At 44.0% G+C, this 17,165-nt stretch overlaps 1 protein-coding gene across 4 annotated transcripts in view; it reads right to left on the bottom strand.

The window, feature by feature from the left end:
• Positions 1 to 17,165, bottom strand: part of bach2b (BTB and CNC homology 1, basic leucine zipper transcription factor 2b) — an 88,337-nt gene that overhangs the window by 14,135 nt on the left and 57,037 nt on the right. For all 4 annotated transcript variants that reach the window (XM_069705835.1, XM_069705837.1, XM_069705834.1 and 1 more), the window contains exon 2: positions 11,198 to 11,452. In XM_069705835.1, the coding sequence (XP_069561936.1) occupies positions 11,198 to 11,440 (243 nt within the window). In that variant the 5' untranslated portion in view covers positions 11,441 to 11,452. The remainder of the gene's footprint in view (positions 1 to 11,197; positions 11,453 to 17,165) is intronic.

Here is a 17,165-nt window from a genome sequence, read left to right as displayed (position 1 = left end):
AGTTACCGTGTCTTCACTCAGTCACGTGTTTTGGCTGCAGCGATCTGAAATGCTGCTTCGGCTGCAGGTGTTTTCTGGGGCAAGGATTTAGTTTATTAAAGGCTTGCATGTGTAAAATCGAATTTCATACCACGGTCCAAAAAGTGTCCCAGCTGATCTACTAATGACTAACGGAGGACTGCGTCTTTCATGTGCCGTTCAATGCGCGTGCTCCGTTTTGCGCATTTTGCCCGAAGGCGTGTGTAATATTGGTCGTTTCTACTTAAAGGTAAATTTTCGTTGCTGGAATCACTTTTACACCTCATTTAAATAGAGTGATTTGCCCCCGATATCAGTGACACCATCAACCCGCAAAACAGGTGCAAAATAAATGTGCAAACTTCTGAAATAAACACACAATTTAGTGGCTTATATTTGACATTTTAGTAAATCAGGCCCTGATGGTTTGAGGTTTGGTGTCGGTTCCAAAAGCTTTAATATTCATATCTGAATAATGTAGACTTTTTTTTTGTAAATAAGAAAACCACGAAAACACCAGAGATGTTACCAGAGATAAATCGAGTTTAAACACGAGCACCTTAAATAAAAAGATCTAAATCTGAAAAAAAAACCAGGGATTAAAATGTATCATAACAATAATATAATAATAATTTACTTATAAAGAAACAAAAAAATATAGAAAAGAAATCAGATGCATAAGAGTAAATAAAATTCATAAAATTTAACCCAAATAGAGTTCAAATATGAAATAAAGCGATATGTATATGTTCAAAGTGCAGGAGAGCTTCAGGAGTAGCTAGTTAAAGGTTCAAGTAAAGTAAACATCATATTTCAATGAAGAAGATCGGAAATGTGAGCAAAGTTTCCTTCCAGGTTGGATGGTGAACTGTGAGCTGCTTCTCTGATCAGTGTATCAGGTTTGATAGCGGCTCCGAACACACTTCAGTTCAACAGCAGCGTGCCGAGTCGCCGTCCTCTGGTGGGAACGAGGCCCCACGGCCTCGCTTTCTGCGCCAGCGGCCGCCGTCCTCGGGTCGAGCGCCTGTAAAGCCCAACGGTTTGTAAGAGCGTGGCGGCTTATCCCCGTTATGGCCGTGTGCCGCGGGACCACAGAGGGAAGCCTTCCATTTAGACTTAAAGCCACGTAATTAGGTAAACTCCTCAACCTGCTGTTGTCACTGAGCACACAGACGGCGCAAGGAGACGCTCGTCTGCTGTTTGGAGATCAGCGGCAGGTTCACGCCGTTTTACTGTTCTCAGAACCTGCAGCTTCATCCTGCTTCGTTCTGTGGAACCAACTCATCACTGGGGAGGGAAATCAAACCACAGATGCACTTTAAGAGATTCACTGGATCTAAAGTTGTTCTTATGAAAGAGCAGCACACTGTGGTTTTAATGAACCCGTTGTTTACTGATGGTTAGGGTCCCCCCTCCCCAGGTACCCACCAGGTACTGATGGTTACCCCCCCCCCAGGTATCCACCAGGTACTGATTGTTTGGGCCCCCCCAGACTAACAGACTAACACTGCGTTCAAATGGATCTTGTGCTCGTTTATGCTCGGTGTTCAAGTGGTTAAGTCATAAAAGCACTGTTGCTAGGCAACAGCAACGTGGACGGCGTCTAGAAGCCACTGAGGCTAACAGAAAACACAAAGACACCGAGGGAAGAGATGAGGCAGTCAGGAAGATCAACATTTTCCTCAGACGTAGAATATTATCTAAGATATGAAGACAAACTCTACGTGACTAAAATTACAATATATTTGATTTTTTATTTTTATTTTATACACTTTATTAATCCCCGAGGGGAAATTTCTTCACTACAGCAGGGGGGCTCTCAGGGGGGAGCTGCTGCAGCAGGCTGCCACTAGCGCGGCGCCAGGTAACCTGACCTGAGGTGCATGTTTTTGGATGATGGGAGGAAGCCGGAGAACCCGGAGAGAACCCACGCAAGCACAGGGAGAACATGCAAACTCCGCACAGAAAGGCCCAGGACCGGATTTGAACCCGGAACCTTTTTTGCTGTGAGATGACAGTGCTAACCACTGCACCACCGTGCCGCCCATTCTGATATATATGTAAATATATTAGCTTAACATCCAACCAAACATGAACTTCCACGACCTCTGACCTTTCTGTAAACGTCAGCAAATATGTCACAACTGGTGAACTGGAGGCTGACAGAACATTTAAGAGTCGTGACGTGGTGAACACCACCAGAGGGTGCCGTTCATACGGACTCTTCTCTACATGGTGAATACGAACACATCTGAACGCAGCATATCTGTGGTTACGCACCTTTTTATTTTTTATTTTATAAATGCTGTACTGTACCAGCAAAGTTTCCTTTTAGAAAGCAGTTGGGAGACGTGTTTCATTCTAAATACATTTAATGAACTTTTATCGTTATATTTTAATATATCCATTTGTTTTCTACTCCTTTATTTTCCCTGTAGTTTGTACCATCCTGCTCAGTTTCATCATGCGTTCATCTTTCTGCTCCTCCATGACCTGAAGTGTCTCATTAGAAGTCTGTGAGTCTCTTCTGAAGGTGAACATTCATGTGTTCCTGTAATTCATGCTCACGTGCTGTAAAATAGCCATTGATATTTCTATCAGCTGTTTCAAATACTTCCGTCCAGTACTTATGGGCCCCGGGGCTGTGTATTAATTTAAGATGTAGTAATATTTGGAGGTTTGTGCATGTTGGTGTGTTCTCCACAGCCTGCAGCCTCCCAGCATGCCTCTGGTGTGAAGCACCTTGCAGTGCTGCTGTGGCGAACAGACAGCCTCGCAGCAGTGATGCATCAGTCATTGTTAGGAGGAAGCTGCTGACTCCATATTTGTGAGGGGGGATGGTGTGTGTGTGTGTGTGTGTGTGTGTGTGTGTGTGTGTGTGTGTGTGTGTGTGTGTGTGTGTGTGTGTGTGTGTGTGTGTGTGTGTGTGTGTGTGTGTGTGTGTATGTGTGTCTGAGTGTGACAGATTGGGGGGAGGGGAGAGGCTTTGACTGGACTATCTGCTCTACTGATGAGCGCAGCACATCCACTACACACACACACACACACAGAATCTCAATCTCTACAAACTGCATGATGACATCATGTGCTTCCTTCAGGCTGTTCTTTTATCCTCCCACCATGTTGCTGTAGCTTAATGAACTTGATGATAGTATTTATATTTCTGCACTAAAGGCGTACATTGATGATTTACTACAATAAATAATTAATAAATACTATTGCAGGGTGATTTTTTTTTTGAAGACGTATCTGTGCAGTGATATCCAGACATTTGGTGCTATTCACACCTCAAGGTTATAAATTGTAGTCTTGCGTGTAAAAGGGTGTTTATTTTTTATAACTACATGAAGTGAATCACGCCTGTGTGATGTCCTTCACTTTGGACATCCTTCGTTAAATACCGTCTCCAAAAGAAATGCCAACACAAACATGGAAGAGCTTTCAATACTTTAGAAAATTCCAGTTACACAAGCGTCTGTTTTTTTTTTTTACAATTGTATTTACTATTTCTTCTCTCTTTCCTTTGAAGCATTTTGGAGCAGATCAAATAATCTGATACAAGTGGGCTCAAGGTGATGCAACTTCATGCACGTCTGCACGGGTTGAAAATGTTGAAAAATACTTGGATCTTTATGACTGAATTTATCATCATGTATAGAATGAAAAGGAGAGCTGACGTACAAACATACACCTGCTGTTTGATTCGAATTGATTATTTCCGATTATTTAAATCATTTGTGGTTGTTTTTTTTTGTTCCAGTAGACTGTATTCTGTATGATGATGATGTACTAAGGACTGAAACTAAAACTGAGATGCAAACACTCAACGCTCAGATATGTGCCTGTAGCGCTGCTCCATAAACCCCCCCAGAACGAGGTGTGGTAGACTGAAGCTCGCCGGCTGTGACGGTTATCCAGACCCAGATTAAAGGAGGCCGGGCGGCCGGGTCGTCGTATCCCAGGCTGCTGCAGGAAAAGTGCTGAGCAGACCAGGGATCTATTTTCAGCTGGTATCAGCAGCTGCTGCCTGCGGGAGGGAATCTTTATGTGCCCTGCACCATATGTGATTACTCTACTGTTACAAACAGCACAGCAGCAACATGAAGGAGAGCCTGGAGGTAGGACGGAGGACGGGGGATGGAGGGAGGGATGGAGGATGGAGGATGGATGGAGGGAGGATGGCGGGATGGAGGGAGGATGGATGGAGGGAGGATGGAGGGATGGAGGGAGGATGGATGGAGGATGGAGGGAGGATGGATGGATGGAGGATGGATGGAGGATGGAGGGAGGATAGAGGATGGAGGGAAGATGGAGGGAGGATGGAGGATGAATGGAGGATGGAGGGAGGATGGAGGATGGAGGGAGGATGGAGGATAGAGGGAGGGAGGATGTAGGGAGGATGGAGGATGGATAGAGGGAGGATGGAGGGAGGATGGAGGGAGGGAGGAGGGAGGATGGAGGGAGGGAGGGAGATGGAGGGAGGATGAAGGGAGGATGGAGGGAGGATGGAGGGAGGAAACCCAGTTTCCTGGTCATTTACTGACATCAGAAACATGTCAGCTGTTTGTCTCTGAGCTGCATCACAGGACAGATTTCAGACTAACGGTCCTCTCAGTGTCTCCAGAGGACAGACGACACCGTCACAGGACAGGAAACTATCTGAACTGACACTTTCAGGAAGCCTGCCAAAAACAATCCTTCCATAAACAAGTTGAGCAATGCTACCCCCCTCCACCCCTCCCTCTCCTACGTCGGCCTTTTGCCTCCACACAGGCTAATTTATGCTAATGTCCTCCAGTGAGTTCCCGCATGTCGTGCATGCTGATGAGGACGCTGTCTGGCGTGACAATGGAGGAAACGCTCCGTCGCCATCGGAGACACCGGGCGACGCCTCGGCATCAGATCTGCTAAGTCACCTGACATTCAGCAACAATAAGGAGCTGATGGAGATGAAGCGGCGCGCTGCCGTCTGTCAGGAGGAGACGAGCCGGACAGACAGACGTCCTCAGAACGCTACACAACTATCAACGGTCAGAACTCATCTCACATCAGACTGAAAATCACATTTTCACGGCATCGACCCCTGAAGTTTAGTCATTATTCAGTCCCTTCAGGATTTCACACTTTTTTTTTCATGTTTTTGTGATCACAAATTTTTGATTTTGCAGCAGATTAAAAAAAAAAAAAAATGTACGATGACATTTTCAGTTTTAAATGTTTTTTTGAGTAAAATTTGCAGGAATTTGAAAAAAAAAAAAATGCAAGTCAAGTAAGAATTTTTTTTTTTTTTTTTTTTTTAAGCACTACTTGATAAAGGAATATATCTGTGTTAATAAAGAGAGTTCTGTTTGAAAATATTTACTTTATTACGTTAATACTTCGTTTTCTTGAACTTGCATTGATTATTTTTGATTGTGTTGTCATGTCACAAGTTTGTACGGCAGCAGGATGATTTAGAGTTTTAGTCATCAGAAATGTTAATGGTTTTAAATTCAACAGAACAATTTGATATCAATGTTTCTGCAGATCAAAGAGTTCCTGAGCCCAGTGAAAACATTTCCATGCTGATGTCAGAGAACTGTGAACCAATGAAAAGCAGCCGGTGCTCAAACGCCATGGGTGAGTAACCCCCCCCCGGCGGAGGATTAAATCAGAGCGTGGGTCTAATCCTCCACCAGGGCAGTTTACAGTGCCGACCAGACACGGGGCAGGACGTGACCCTGACTCTGCAGGTTTAAGACGCAACACTAATAATCCGACACATTCATTCTTCCAGGCACATCAACACAACAGGAGCCAGACCGTCTTCATGATGCTTGTTTGGCTTCTTTGCCCCCCCCCCCCCTCTCCACCCCACCCCATCTGACGAGAGGGTTGATATTTGTGTCTTGCAGAAGGATCTCTGCTGCTGAACGGTGGCTGTTTCAGAGGTTCAACACAGAGAGAGTAAGATGGAGATCGCAGCATCACCTCCGTCACTTTACCGGCTGACAGGTGTCCTTGTGTTGGCAGAGACAGAGAGACCCCCTGCTGGCCCCGGGGGGTGGGGGTGGAGGGTGTGTGTGTGTGGGGGGGTGATAATCTGCAGATCTTTATCTGAAAAGCTCCTGACTGCCTTCATCGGTCTAATAGGATGTGTGGTTGAGGCCAGGTGCTCTCAGAGCAACGAATCCCTCAGATTATCTGAAACTCTGCAGGTGGAGTCGGTGGATGAATGTCAGTCTTCGGCATGTCTCTGTCTCGTCTCAGAGTCTGTCTGTCCGTCTGTCTCGTCTCAAAGTCATTCTGTCTGTCTCTGTCTCGTCTCACAGTTTCTGTCCGTCTGTCTGTCTGTGTCTCTGTTTCGTCTCAAAGTCCGTCCGTCCGTCTGTCTGTCTGTCTCTGTCTCGTCTCAGAGTATGTCTGTCTGTCTCTGTCTCGTCTCAAAGTCTGTCTAGCCGTCTGTCTGTCTCGTCTCAAAGTCTGTCTGTCTGTCTGTTTGTGTCTCGTCTCAGAGTCTGTCTGTCTGTCTTTCTGTCTGTCTCTGGACTGGCTCAGAGTCTGTCTGTCTCCAGGCAGCCAGAAGTTTCTGTTTCCTTTCAAACAGTGAGCTCAATGTCGGTAACATTTTCTAGAAAACTAAAACTACTCTGCAAAAGCAGGATAGAAAGTGTTAAAATGACTTTGTTAAGGTCAGAAGAAACCAGATAACGTTAGAGTCTGATTCCTGCTGACCCACTGGGACCTCATGTCCCCCTCATCCGCCTATACCGTTCTTATGAACGCAATATCTCAAGAATGCTTTGAGGGAATTTCTTTAAACTTAGCAGAAACATTCTCTTGGTACCAACGATGAATTGGTATAAATTTGGTGGTCAAAAGTCAAAGGTCAAGGTCAATGTCCCATCCCATTGACCTATGCTCACGAGCGTGATAATTCAGGGATGTCAGGAGGGAATTTCTTCAAATTTGTCACAAATTTTCAATTCAACTCTGAGAAGACTTTGGTGGTTGAGGGTCAAAGGTCACTATGAGTTAACACCCCACTATGAGTGCCACATCTCAGAAACTCCCTGAGGAAATCAAACATGAACTGCATGTAAACTCCCAGTTGAGTGGTCAGCAGAGGCAGACGGCCAGCAGGTGGTGGTTCCAGCTCTGATGTTCAAACTGGTCATGACAAATCCTGACAAAAGGAGGGTAATTCCTGAGGATTTGATGACCCGCTAACCTTTTACCGTTGAGCCAATAATGACACATAATTTGCTGCTGAGATCAAATTTGCAGGCTGAGTTCATTCAGGCGCCACAAAATGCCCCAAAAACGTTGGTCAGGTGGTGACACCTTTGTCACCACAATGTAAATGTTACTTTGCCATGTACAGTCATGGTGTCAATATTATGTCAGTCTGAACAGTGTTAAGAGCTTTTATCCTTCAGGGTCTATAAGCAGCACGGCAGCATTGTTAAAATAAACCACAGTAAATCCTCTGCAGGTGGATACACTGCTGTCTGGTACTGTGTGTGTGTGTGTGTGTGTGCGTGTGTGTGTGTGTGTGTGTTGTTTCAAGATGAAATATGTGAAGTGCTCTCTGGCTCATGACGAAGGAAAGAACTGACAAACAGGAGGTGGTTTGAGGTTTAAGAAGCGGCGCTCTGCTGAATCACAGCGGTGCCCACTTCTTTTTTCCACAGTAGAAAATCTGGAAAAGCGGAGCACAAATAAACGCCTCTGCTGTCCCCACGGTGACCTGGAAACAGCCAGAGTATGTTCCCCCGAAGAGGAGGACAGTGGACTCTGGGAGGAGTTGTTTAATTGAGTAAATGAAGTTTCTGCTGTAGCGTTCAGTATGAAGAAGCTTCCAATGTGCAGTAATGAGTGTCATCCGATTGTTCCTGCTGGTCACAGTGATAACAGCTCTTCTCTGTGAAGCTTCCTGGTTCATGTTAAGTCCTATAAGTCTGCCTTTGTTTTTCTCTCGTAGGAAATACGATGATAAGGAACAACATGGACACTAAGGCCCCCCCCCCCCCCCCCGCTGGCAGGCAAGGAGGACAGCATCCTCTTACTCTGACGATCTGTTAACACTGCAGTGGCCTTCAGGAGCTGCTGAAGGGAGACTGGACTGGGGACAGACAGCCAAAGGTTGCTAATGTAGCCCCCCTCCCCCCACAGGTGTGCACATTATCTTTTTGAAATGTATTTTTATGAATCCCGTCTTTTGCGTGGGAAGGAGGGAACGCATCGTTCAGCCCGAGGGTTCCCGCTGGAACTAAATGTCCAAAATATCTCCTCTTAACTCCATCTGCTCCCTCTGAATAATTTATCACTTTTCGACTTCACCGTTGATTATGTTTAGATTCATCTTTCTTTCCTCTTCTGATGGCAGTAAACCAGTGTGTATTCATTTGGTCTGCGGTTGCTGCAGGATGAAGGTGTGACTAAGTGCATTATTGAGCCTGTGGGGTTGCGATTGCCAATTAGCACCTGTCAGCAGCGGCGGCAGCACGTAGCACTTTGCAGCAAGATTGGCGACACCTCGGCTTGGCACTCGTCGGGTTCGGCAACACTCCTCACTCCTGCTCACCTCGACGCTCACACTTTCCACTGATCCGCTGCACACAGCAGCATCTGACGCATTGATGTCACGCATATTCCTACATACATGTGCTGCCATGGAAACTGGGCCACATCCCACATGTACTGCGGTAGCTGCGGCTGCTCGCTGGGCCGGCGCGCTTTAAAAGAGTCACGGCTGTCAAATGACTCTGTCGGCACTCTCATTGAAACAGAAGTCACTGTCAGATTGTGGTTTTATGTAGAATGAGCTTATTTCTTCCTCCGTAACTCAAAGAAGGACTGCAGGGAGCGGCTCACAGCGGCCTCCTTTCATTCACAGGCTGCCGCATGAATAAAACATGAGCTGCTGTGTTTCAGGTGGGAGACAGAGAGCGTGTGGAAAGTAGCATCTTTCAATGACTTCCTCTTTAATGTGTCAGAAACAGTTTCTACTTGTAACTTTTTTAATCCTTCCATCCATCCGTGATTCACATATTTTTATCTTTTCATTTACACGACACGTACTGAACACACCGGCGATATTCTGTCACAGTGGACACTTTAGATTACAATATCATATTCTAGATTAATTCAAATAAAATTTCAGAGAAGATCATTCGATACATGATTTGTTCTTCAGACCCACGGCGATGTTTGTTTAATTATACTCCGTTTATAATAATATGAAACAACAGAAGCCAAATATTTACAATGCATTATATAAGAGAGGACTGTTTATGCAGGATTATTGTTACCAAGATATCTCATTTAATTAAAAGCTTTTTAATGCCCAAATATATGATTTGTCTAAATACAGCATTTTGCATCCATCAGTGACGTCACCAGTTGGTTTGTGAACGTTATGAAGCCTCCAGTTCAGATTCTGTCCATCACCATCTTGCTAGTTCGGAGCAGTTTGGAGCAGGAAGTGACCATATTTGGAAGAGCTGGGGGAGGAGCCAGCAGTGGATCTAACTGATCTGATTGGAAACCTGACGATACTACGTCCCGCCCACCGATAGCTGTAACCTGACTGCACCACAGGCCTGTCAATCAAACAGACACGCCCCCAAAAACAGGTCTTTTTGAATCTTCTTTTCTAATGAATGAGGGATTATTTTCAGATGGACCTCCAGAAAACTAATAAGAAGGAGTGACTTTAGCTAACAACACTGAGATAACTGACGGACACATTTTATTGACTTTGTATTTGATGAGAGAAGTTGAATGGGAGTCTATGGAGCCGGAGGCTTTTTGGAGTCGACCTCTAGTGGCACTCGGTGGTATTGCAGCTGAAGACACTTCTGCATCGGAACCATTTTTCAGACCTGGAAGCTACAAACACTTTTAGTCAATGACTGAAACTCTGCCCATCTACATCTTCTGTTTGTAACTCCACTGCTGTAGCCACCAAACAACACAATCTTCAGATCCTCCACTTCAAACACAAACTCTTTGATTTCCGTGTCAGAAAAAATATTTTTTCTGGTGATTTCCTTGCTGTTGTTGCTACGATTCCCCAAAAAGAACCACTGAGTAGCACGGCTAGTTTTATCTGCATCAATGTTCATTAGGTCATTTCTATTGAGCATTTACTGCTGAATGTATGTGTGCGGAGGGGGCGGGGCCAGAGGCTAATCTACATACACACATTTTCAGGTGGACTGGGAGGGAACACGGCAGTTGTCTGGATTCTACTCACTGATGAGGTCCACAGAGGATAAAACATCTCAGTTTGTCTTTGTGACTTATTGTACGTTTTCCTTGCTACTAACACAGACACATGGTGACCTCAAAACTAATCAAACGGGACTTCTTAAAGGACCATTCCACTTTATTTCAACCTGCATTAACGGCATTAAGGATCCTTTGGTGATTCCAGAGAAGATAAATATTTCATGTAAAGCTGGTGATGCAATATGACAGTCACCAAATCTGTCCAAAGAATGAGCTGCAGTGGCTCTCTGTAAAACTGTTCACTGCTCGTGGCTAGTTACTCTCGCCCAAGTCTCTCTGTCTCTGAGCCAGAATGAGATCTGACAAACTGCCTTGTACGCTGAATCTAAATGGTTTATTAGAGTCAGTAAACACTGATGTTATTGAACCTGTTCTAAAAAATCTCAGCTGCAACTCAGCTACATGAAACAGAAATAAAGCACATCAAACGCTACATTCACTTTAGTACTCGGCGATTTCCTCACATAAAGGTTGTATTTTAATACCAGATACAGCTACTGTATCCCTTTTAAACTTATAATGTTATTCTTCTTTCTGTTTTTAATCAACATATCTTTCTTTTTTTATTTATTTATTTTAATGTATTTATTTCTTCAGGTTTTAATCCATCTTTTTTTTAATATTTCTTATAGATTTTGTTCTGTCCACAGCTTCACTGACTCTCTACCTCCTCTACAAACTGTATACACACACACTCACACTACTGTTACTACTACTTCTGTCGTAACAAATCTAATTATGTTGCAGTGCCGTATTTACATGTAAATAGACCACAACGAGTCATCAGTCATCAGAGCTTTCTCAGAACTGTGTGATTGTTTCCTGGGCGGGGAGGGAGGGGAGTGTTTGTGTGAAGACCTGCTTGGTGCTGTTTGAGGAGAAGCACCCTGTGTGATGGACGTACCTCTTCAGGGAGGCTGACCACCAGCCCATTCTCCGCCTGGCCCACCAGCGCCTTCAGGAAGTACTCGCTGCAGGCGGCCAGCACGGCCCGGTGCCCTCGGAACTCCTTGCCCTCCACCAGGACGGTCACATCGCACAGGATGTCCTGCTTCCGCTGGTCGTTGAGGCAGAGGAGGATATTGGTACAATGAACTGTCGACTCATACACGTACATGGGGGCTTCAGGCTTCTCATCCACGGACATTCCGCTCACGCCCTGGAAATAGAAGCACAACAGAGGGGGGTCAGCTTACTGCTGAGCCCAGAGAGCGCATACCGCAGGGCTGACATCAGCGCCGAGGATTCGACACACAGACGGTCCTGACGGAATTCACGTGCTCGCTGCTCTTTAACTTTTAAAACACAGGTAAAATAACCAAACACACCAGAAGATCTCCACATTTCCTCTTCAACAAATCCACAGTTTTAATTTCAAGCCAATCAGATGTCATTTAAAGGTGGAAGAGAGTGCTGGTGCAAAGAGGCTCAGCCCCTCCCCCCCCCCCGCCGACACTCAGGACACTCACCCACCGACGCTGGTCAGTAATCCATCCATCCATCCATTTTATTCATCTTTTCTCTCGTGTTTCATTTTATGCATTTTATTTCTTTTCCATATTTTGAAATGTTCCCTTATATCCGTTATAAAGTGAAACACTGCATGTTATTTTCTTCCTGTAAAGCACTTTGAGCTGCATTTCTTGTATGAAAGGTTCTATACAAATAAAGATTATTATTATTATCATCATGATCCATCCTAAATGTACACGGACACTTGAGGCAGCTTCAGAACAAATGTAGGACACTGTGTTCTACCCTGAAATCATATTCTTAGGTGTATAAAGTAGATAATATGTGAATAAAGCACTCCACCTTGGTTGTTAACATCAGTCCTGGTTGATCGGCTCACTATCAGTCATGCAGCTGTGATTACAGGTCTGCTCGTGCTACATGCAGAGGGGGTCTGGGACACATATTGACTCCATTCTTCTGCAGTGTGAATGCTAATGCATCGTGGGCCACAGTGACAGACCTCCTACTCAAATAACAGAGTCTGAATAAGTGGTTGAAACCCTGAATGCAGCTCTCAGTGCGGCGTTGCTCCGTTCATGTCGGACCACATTACTGTCACATCACAGCAGCTTCTCACGCTTGTTTTCCCCACTTAAACAGTCTCCATGCTCTTCTTGTATTTGTTTTTTATCCATTTTTTTGTGAGAAGAAGAAATACCTGCATGATTGTGGTGAGCTCAGCTGAACTGAACAGAAAGCAGGAGAGATTTACCTGCTGTAAATCAGCTGTTTGGTGATTAGAAACATGATGATTTTAACGTGTAAATGATCAGAACTCTTCACCTCCACCAACATACATTGCAAGTATTTATTTCATCTTTATATTTCTAGGATGTCTTTTTTAAAATGTTTATTTGTTTTTTTTAACACTGCTTTGCTCTGATAAGGAGCAGCACTCCATATTTAGTGGTGTTTGGACATTGCTGATTCAGCCCATACTACAGCTTCCTCTGTGAATAATGACCAAAATAATCATGTAATCGAAAAGACGCTGTCACTGACTCACCCTCTTCTGGATGAAAAGTGTTCAGCAGGACGAGAAGTGGGAATGAAGCAGCAGCTAACATCCTAAATAAAGGTAAATGCATGGATAGAGCATGCAGAGCAGACACTTCCAGCTGGTTTATCCCTACGATAACCCGAATGGCGATAAAATGATTTATTATTTGGTTGTAATCAGACCGAATGGGTTAAATTAGGAGTAATTTTGGGGGGGTTGCGACATTCAAAACAAATTATCCACTGTTTGTAGGCCACAACAGGAGCTACAGAGCAGACAGAGCAGGTTACTGTGGAACCTCTGACATCCGCCTGTGTTTACTTTCACTGTAAACACTGAGAGCCAGAAGTTCTCAATATGACACACTTCTGAACGTGTTTGAATGTGCTGTATTTCACTGAATGAATCCAAAGGAATCTCTTTCCATGAGGTGACTTTGTCCTTTTGTCCCAGTTTTAGCACTCAGAATTAGATTTACCCAGAAAAGAGTTTATTTTCTTTTTTTTTTATTATATATATTCAGGATGATCTCAGACAAACGTGGAGAAACGTCCTAATTGTGAGTGCAGCTGCTGTAAACCTCCATGTGAAATGTTTACATGTTGTGAACACTTTGACTGACAGCTCATGGGTAATGGAGCTTCTTATATATGGAACTATTACTGAAGGGAAACTGTGCTTCCTTTTTAGTAGCTACATGATTAAACATAGAAAATACATCTACCTATCTTAATAAAAATAACTATGTAGTCCAGAAGAAGCTGTCACTGACTCATCCTGTGATGTGTGAACATGTTCAGCAGAAGTGAGAATGAGGAAGCAGAGATAACATCCTGAATAGAGGCAGCAGAATGATGTTTCTGCATCTGTGTGATGTTCAGCATCGTGCAGTGGATCTGACGTCCTCACAAACTCCAGGTCCCACAGAAAGGTGAGTAATGTTACGAGTCAAAGCATGAAGGCAGAGACGAGCTCCCAACATGTGAAAATAGAAGACAGTCAGTGTGTAAATGGAAAAAGAAGAAGTGCGTGTAAGACAGTGAAGAAGAGCTCCTACCCTCAGACTCTCAACGTAAAAAAAATACTTCAAATCTGAACTGAATTCAAAGACATTTGGCAAAAAAAAGCCAAATCAAAACCAGTTTCCATCCACGACCATTATGCAATACGGTGCTGCTTGTTCTCCAGCCATCAAACCACTGCAGAAGAGCAAGACAAGAGATGACACCACTGATGTGTTCCAGTAGAACCTCACAGTGTCCAAGAAAAACATCTACGTCTGTTTTTACTGCGTTTTGTTTTTATTGATACTCTTCAGCCAAGACAGCAAGTCAGTGGAGAAGGTGTCACGCTACTAGAAATCATCCTTCCACCATTATTCACTACTACAGACTTAAAAAAAAAAAAAAAACGGCTTTAAATACTGGGCACTGTGTGCTTTTGTCCTGAGCATCAGTTTGAACCGTGTTTAGAGGAACAATTGTACATTTACAAGCAGTAAATAACATCTCTTCAAATATGAACAGGGAGGTGGAAATATGAAAAATAGTGCAGTAATAGATAAGAAAATATCTGGCTTCACTCAAATGGACAAAAAAAACTTGAAAAAACTGAAAATGTTGGTAAAAGGCTCCGTGATCAAGATGAAAGGAGTTTCTACTGATACACTGAACAACCTGGGAAGGAAAACACTCACCCTGAATAATCCCAACAGATACACAACTTTAATGTCATAAATCTGGATTCTATTAAGAAGTCATTTTACAATGACTACAGATTTCACTCATTCTACCGGAGCTGTGCAGGAAGTTTATGTTCTCCTGAGAGAAACACTTATCATAAATAACGAGTCATTATTTCCCAGAAACCATCCTATATTCTAGTTGATTCATGACATGGTAGACAAAAAAAAAAAAATCCACTGGTCATTTTTTTTTAATTAAAAGTGCAAGAAATGGCCAAGAAATGTAAATATTTGTATGTATGATAGTGAACTTGATATTTTTAGATGTAGAGTGAAGATGGTTAGTTGCTCTTTTTCTCCAGCTGATGATCCAACGCTGCCTTGAAACGACAGTCTAAAAAAAAACTGCTTTCAATCGTGCTGAAGCTGACGTTTTCCCAGTGAATGTCTGGAATACATCTGGAAAACCTCCAGTGACGGTGAGTGGAGCTGAGAACCAGACCAATCAGTGTTTCGGCTGATGATGGAGCCGGTCACCTTTCAAAACTCTGTAACTGTTGTCTCACAGATTCAACATGTACATGACTCAGCAGCTTCTGACCTCAGGTAGTAAACATTGACATAACCATAATAATCTACTGACACTCTACTGGTAACTTGTATAATCGCAGCATTAGACTCGAGGGTGTTTTAATGTCATTAATCGGTATGGCAGCGAAGCAGATCCGGGGATTGAACCAGCAACCTGATGATTAATGGACAACCTGCTCTACTATCTGAACCACAGCCCCCCAAACACTTTGATCACAAATGATGTCCGACTTAAGAAAATGTGTGGAAACCTCGTTGAGACGTCTTTGCGTCAGAGTCTGTTCGGTCTGCGTTGTTGACGCGTGTCGGAGCCGCGGTAACGTTCTGATCTGTGGACGCTACGACGCTCAGCGAGGTCCGGGGCTGGTGAGCAGCGAGCACATCAGTCCAGACGGTGGTTTTGGCTGCTCACACTGTTGTGTAGTTTGCTTATTTCCACCAAACATGTCTCAGTTGGTTTCCCGGGATAATGACCTGTCTTCCAAGAATAATGTTTCCAGATGCGGTTTAGAGGTTCAGCGCAATCTAAACATGCTATTTCTACCCTGGAATGCACATTCGCTCCAGCTCTACTTCAGACGGCTCACTGGAGGAGAAGGAAAATGCAGAGATGACACAAACACAAGGCATACACGCACGCACGCACACACACACACACAAATACAATTCAAGCATAATCTCTCTCACACACACACACACACACACACACACACACACACACACACACACACACACACACACACACACACACACACACACACACACACACACACACACACACACACACACACACACACCACAAAATAGGCGGTTGTGCAGGATTGCTGATGGATGCAGAAGGTTTGTGTTGGTGTTTTCTCTGCAGGTCAGATGTTGACGGCAGCTCTTTCTGCCACACTAACACGGATGCTGCTGCCTGTCTCGCTTAGCTGCTAACATTCCCGTGCAGACTGCAGATCAAAAGCTCAGCAGGGCGGTGGTGAGACCACTCCAGCGCCGGTCCGAGCCGACTTCAAGCTCCACCGCTGGCTGCTCCCGGAGCGAGCCGGCTGATCTGAGGGAGGCTGATGAAGACTAATTCTGCTGGAAAGCTGATCGCTCCGCACTCCCCATTACAGCAATTACAGCGTGTGTGTGTGTGTGTGTGTGTGTGTGTGCGTGCATGGCCGCCCACACGCTGCTGTACTGTACTTATGCTGCAGAAAGAGACACAGTACACAATGGACCTGCTGTTACCTTCCCTACAGGTGGACTCTGAGTCACATGTTTTTAGGGTGGCGTTATGTTTTTAGGGTGGAGTTATGTTTTTAGGGTGGCGTTATGTTTTTTGGGTGGTGTTATGTTTTTAGGGTGGCGTTATGTTTTTTGGGTGGAGTTATGTTTTTAGGGTGGCATTATGTTTTTAGGGTGGAGTTATGTTTTTAGGGTGGCGTTATATTTTTAGGGTGGTGTTATGTTTTTAGGGTGGCGTTATGTTTTTTGGGTGGAGTTATGTTTTTAGGGTGGAGTTATGTGCTCAGGCCTGATGCTGTTCACATGAGCACATTAACCCCTGACAGATAACTGCAGATCACTATGAAAGAAACTGCCCATCATCATTTTCTTTTTTTTCCCACAGCAACAGTCTAAAACCTGAAGATGTTTAAAAGTAAATCAAGTTTTAATTAAATTAATTGTAAATATACTATAATCACGGTCAATCATGGTAGTACAAACCGCAAAACTTTTTTTTGGAGAAAGTCGATATTTCTTTTGATTGATAAATTACTTACAGTGGGCATGGATCCAGTATCAGAAGTGTTTTATGCTCTGCTGACTCATTAGTTATAATTAGAGAAGAGTTTCAGTGCTGCAGCAGACACTTCAAAGATAATGCAGAGTGTTTAAGTTGTTTCAAACGTTTCTTCAGGCTGAGAGTTGCATTATTTCCTCTTTTATGCACCACAAACTAAGTGGATTTTCAGCTGAAATACTCCAGAGGGTCCGTCTCGTAACTCTCAGCCCTAAAGTTAGTCAGTCTGTATCTTAATGTGTCCTTTCATGAGAAAACTAATACTTGCATCACATCTATCCAGCCAATCA

The sequence above is a fragment of the Brachyistius frenatus genome, unplaced genomic scaffold (genome assembly GCF_029030835.1).
Source record: "Brachyistius frenatus isolate BFR_SWC_R1_liver_20210118 unplaced genomic scaffold, ASM2903083v1 Contig_59, whole genome shotgun sequence".
Taxonomy (NCBI): Eukaryota; Metazoa; Chordata; class Actinopteri; family Embiotocidae; genus Brachyistius; species Brachyistius frenatus.
The sequence above is the reverse complement of the archived record's forward strand: the minus strand, read 5'-3'. Positions and strand labels throughout refer to the sequence as shown.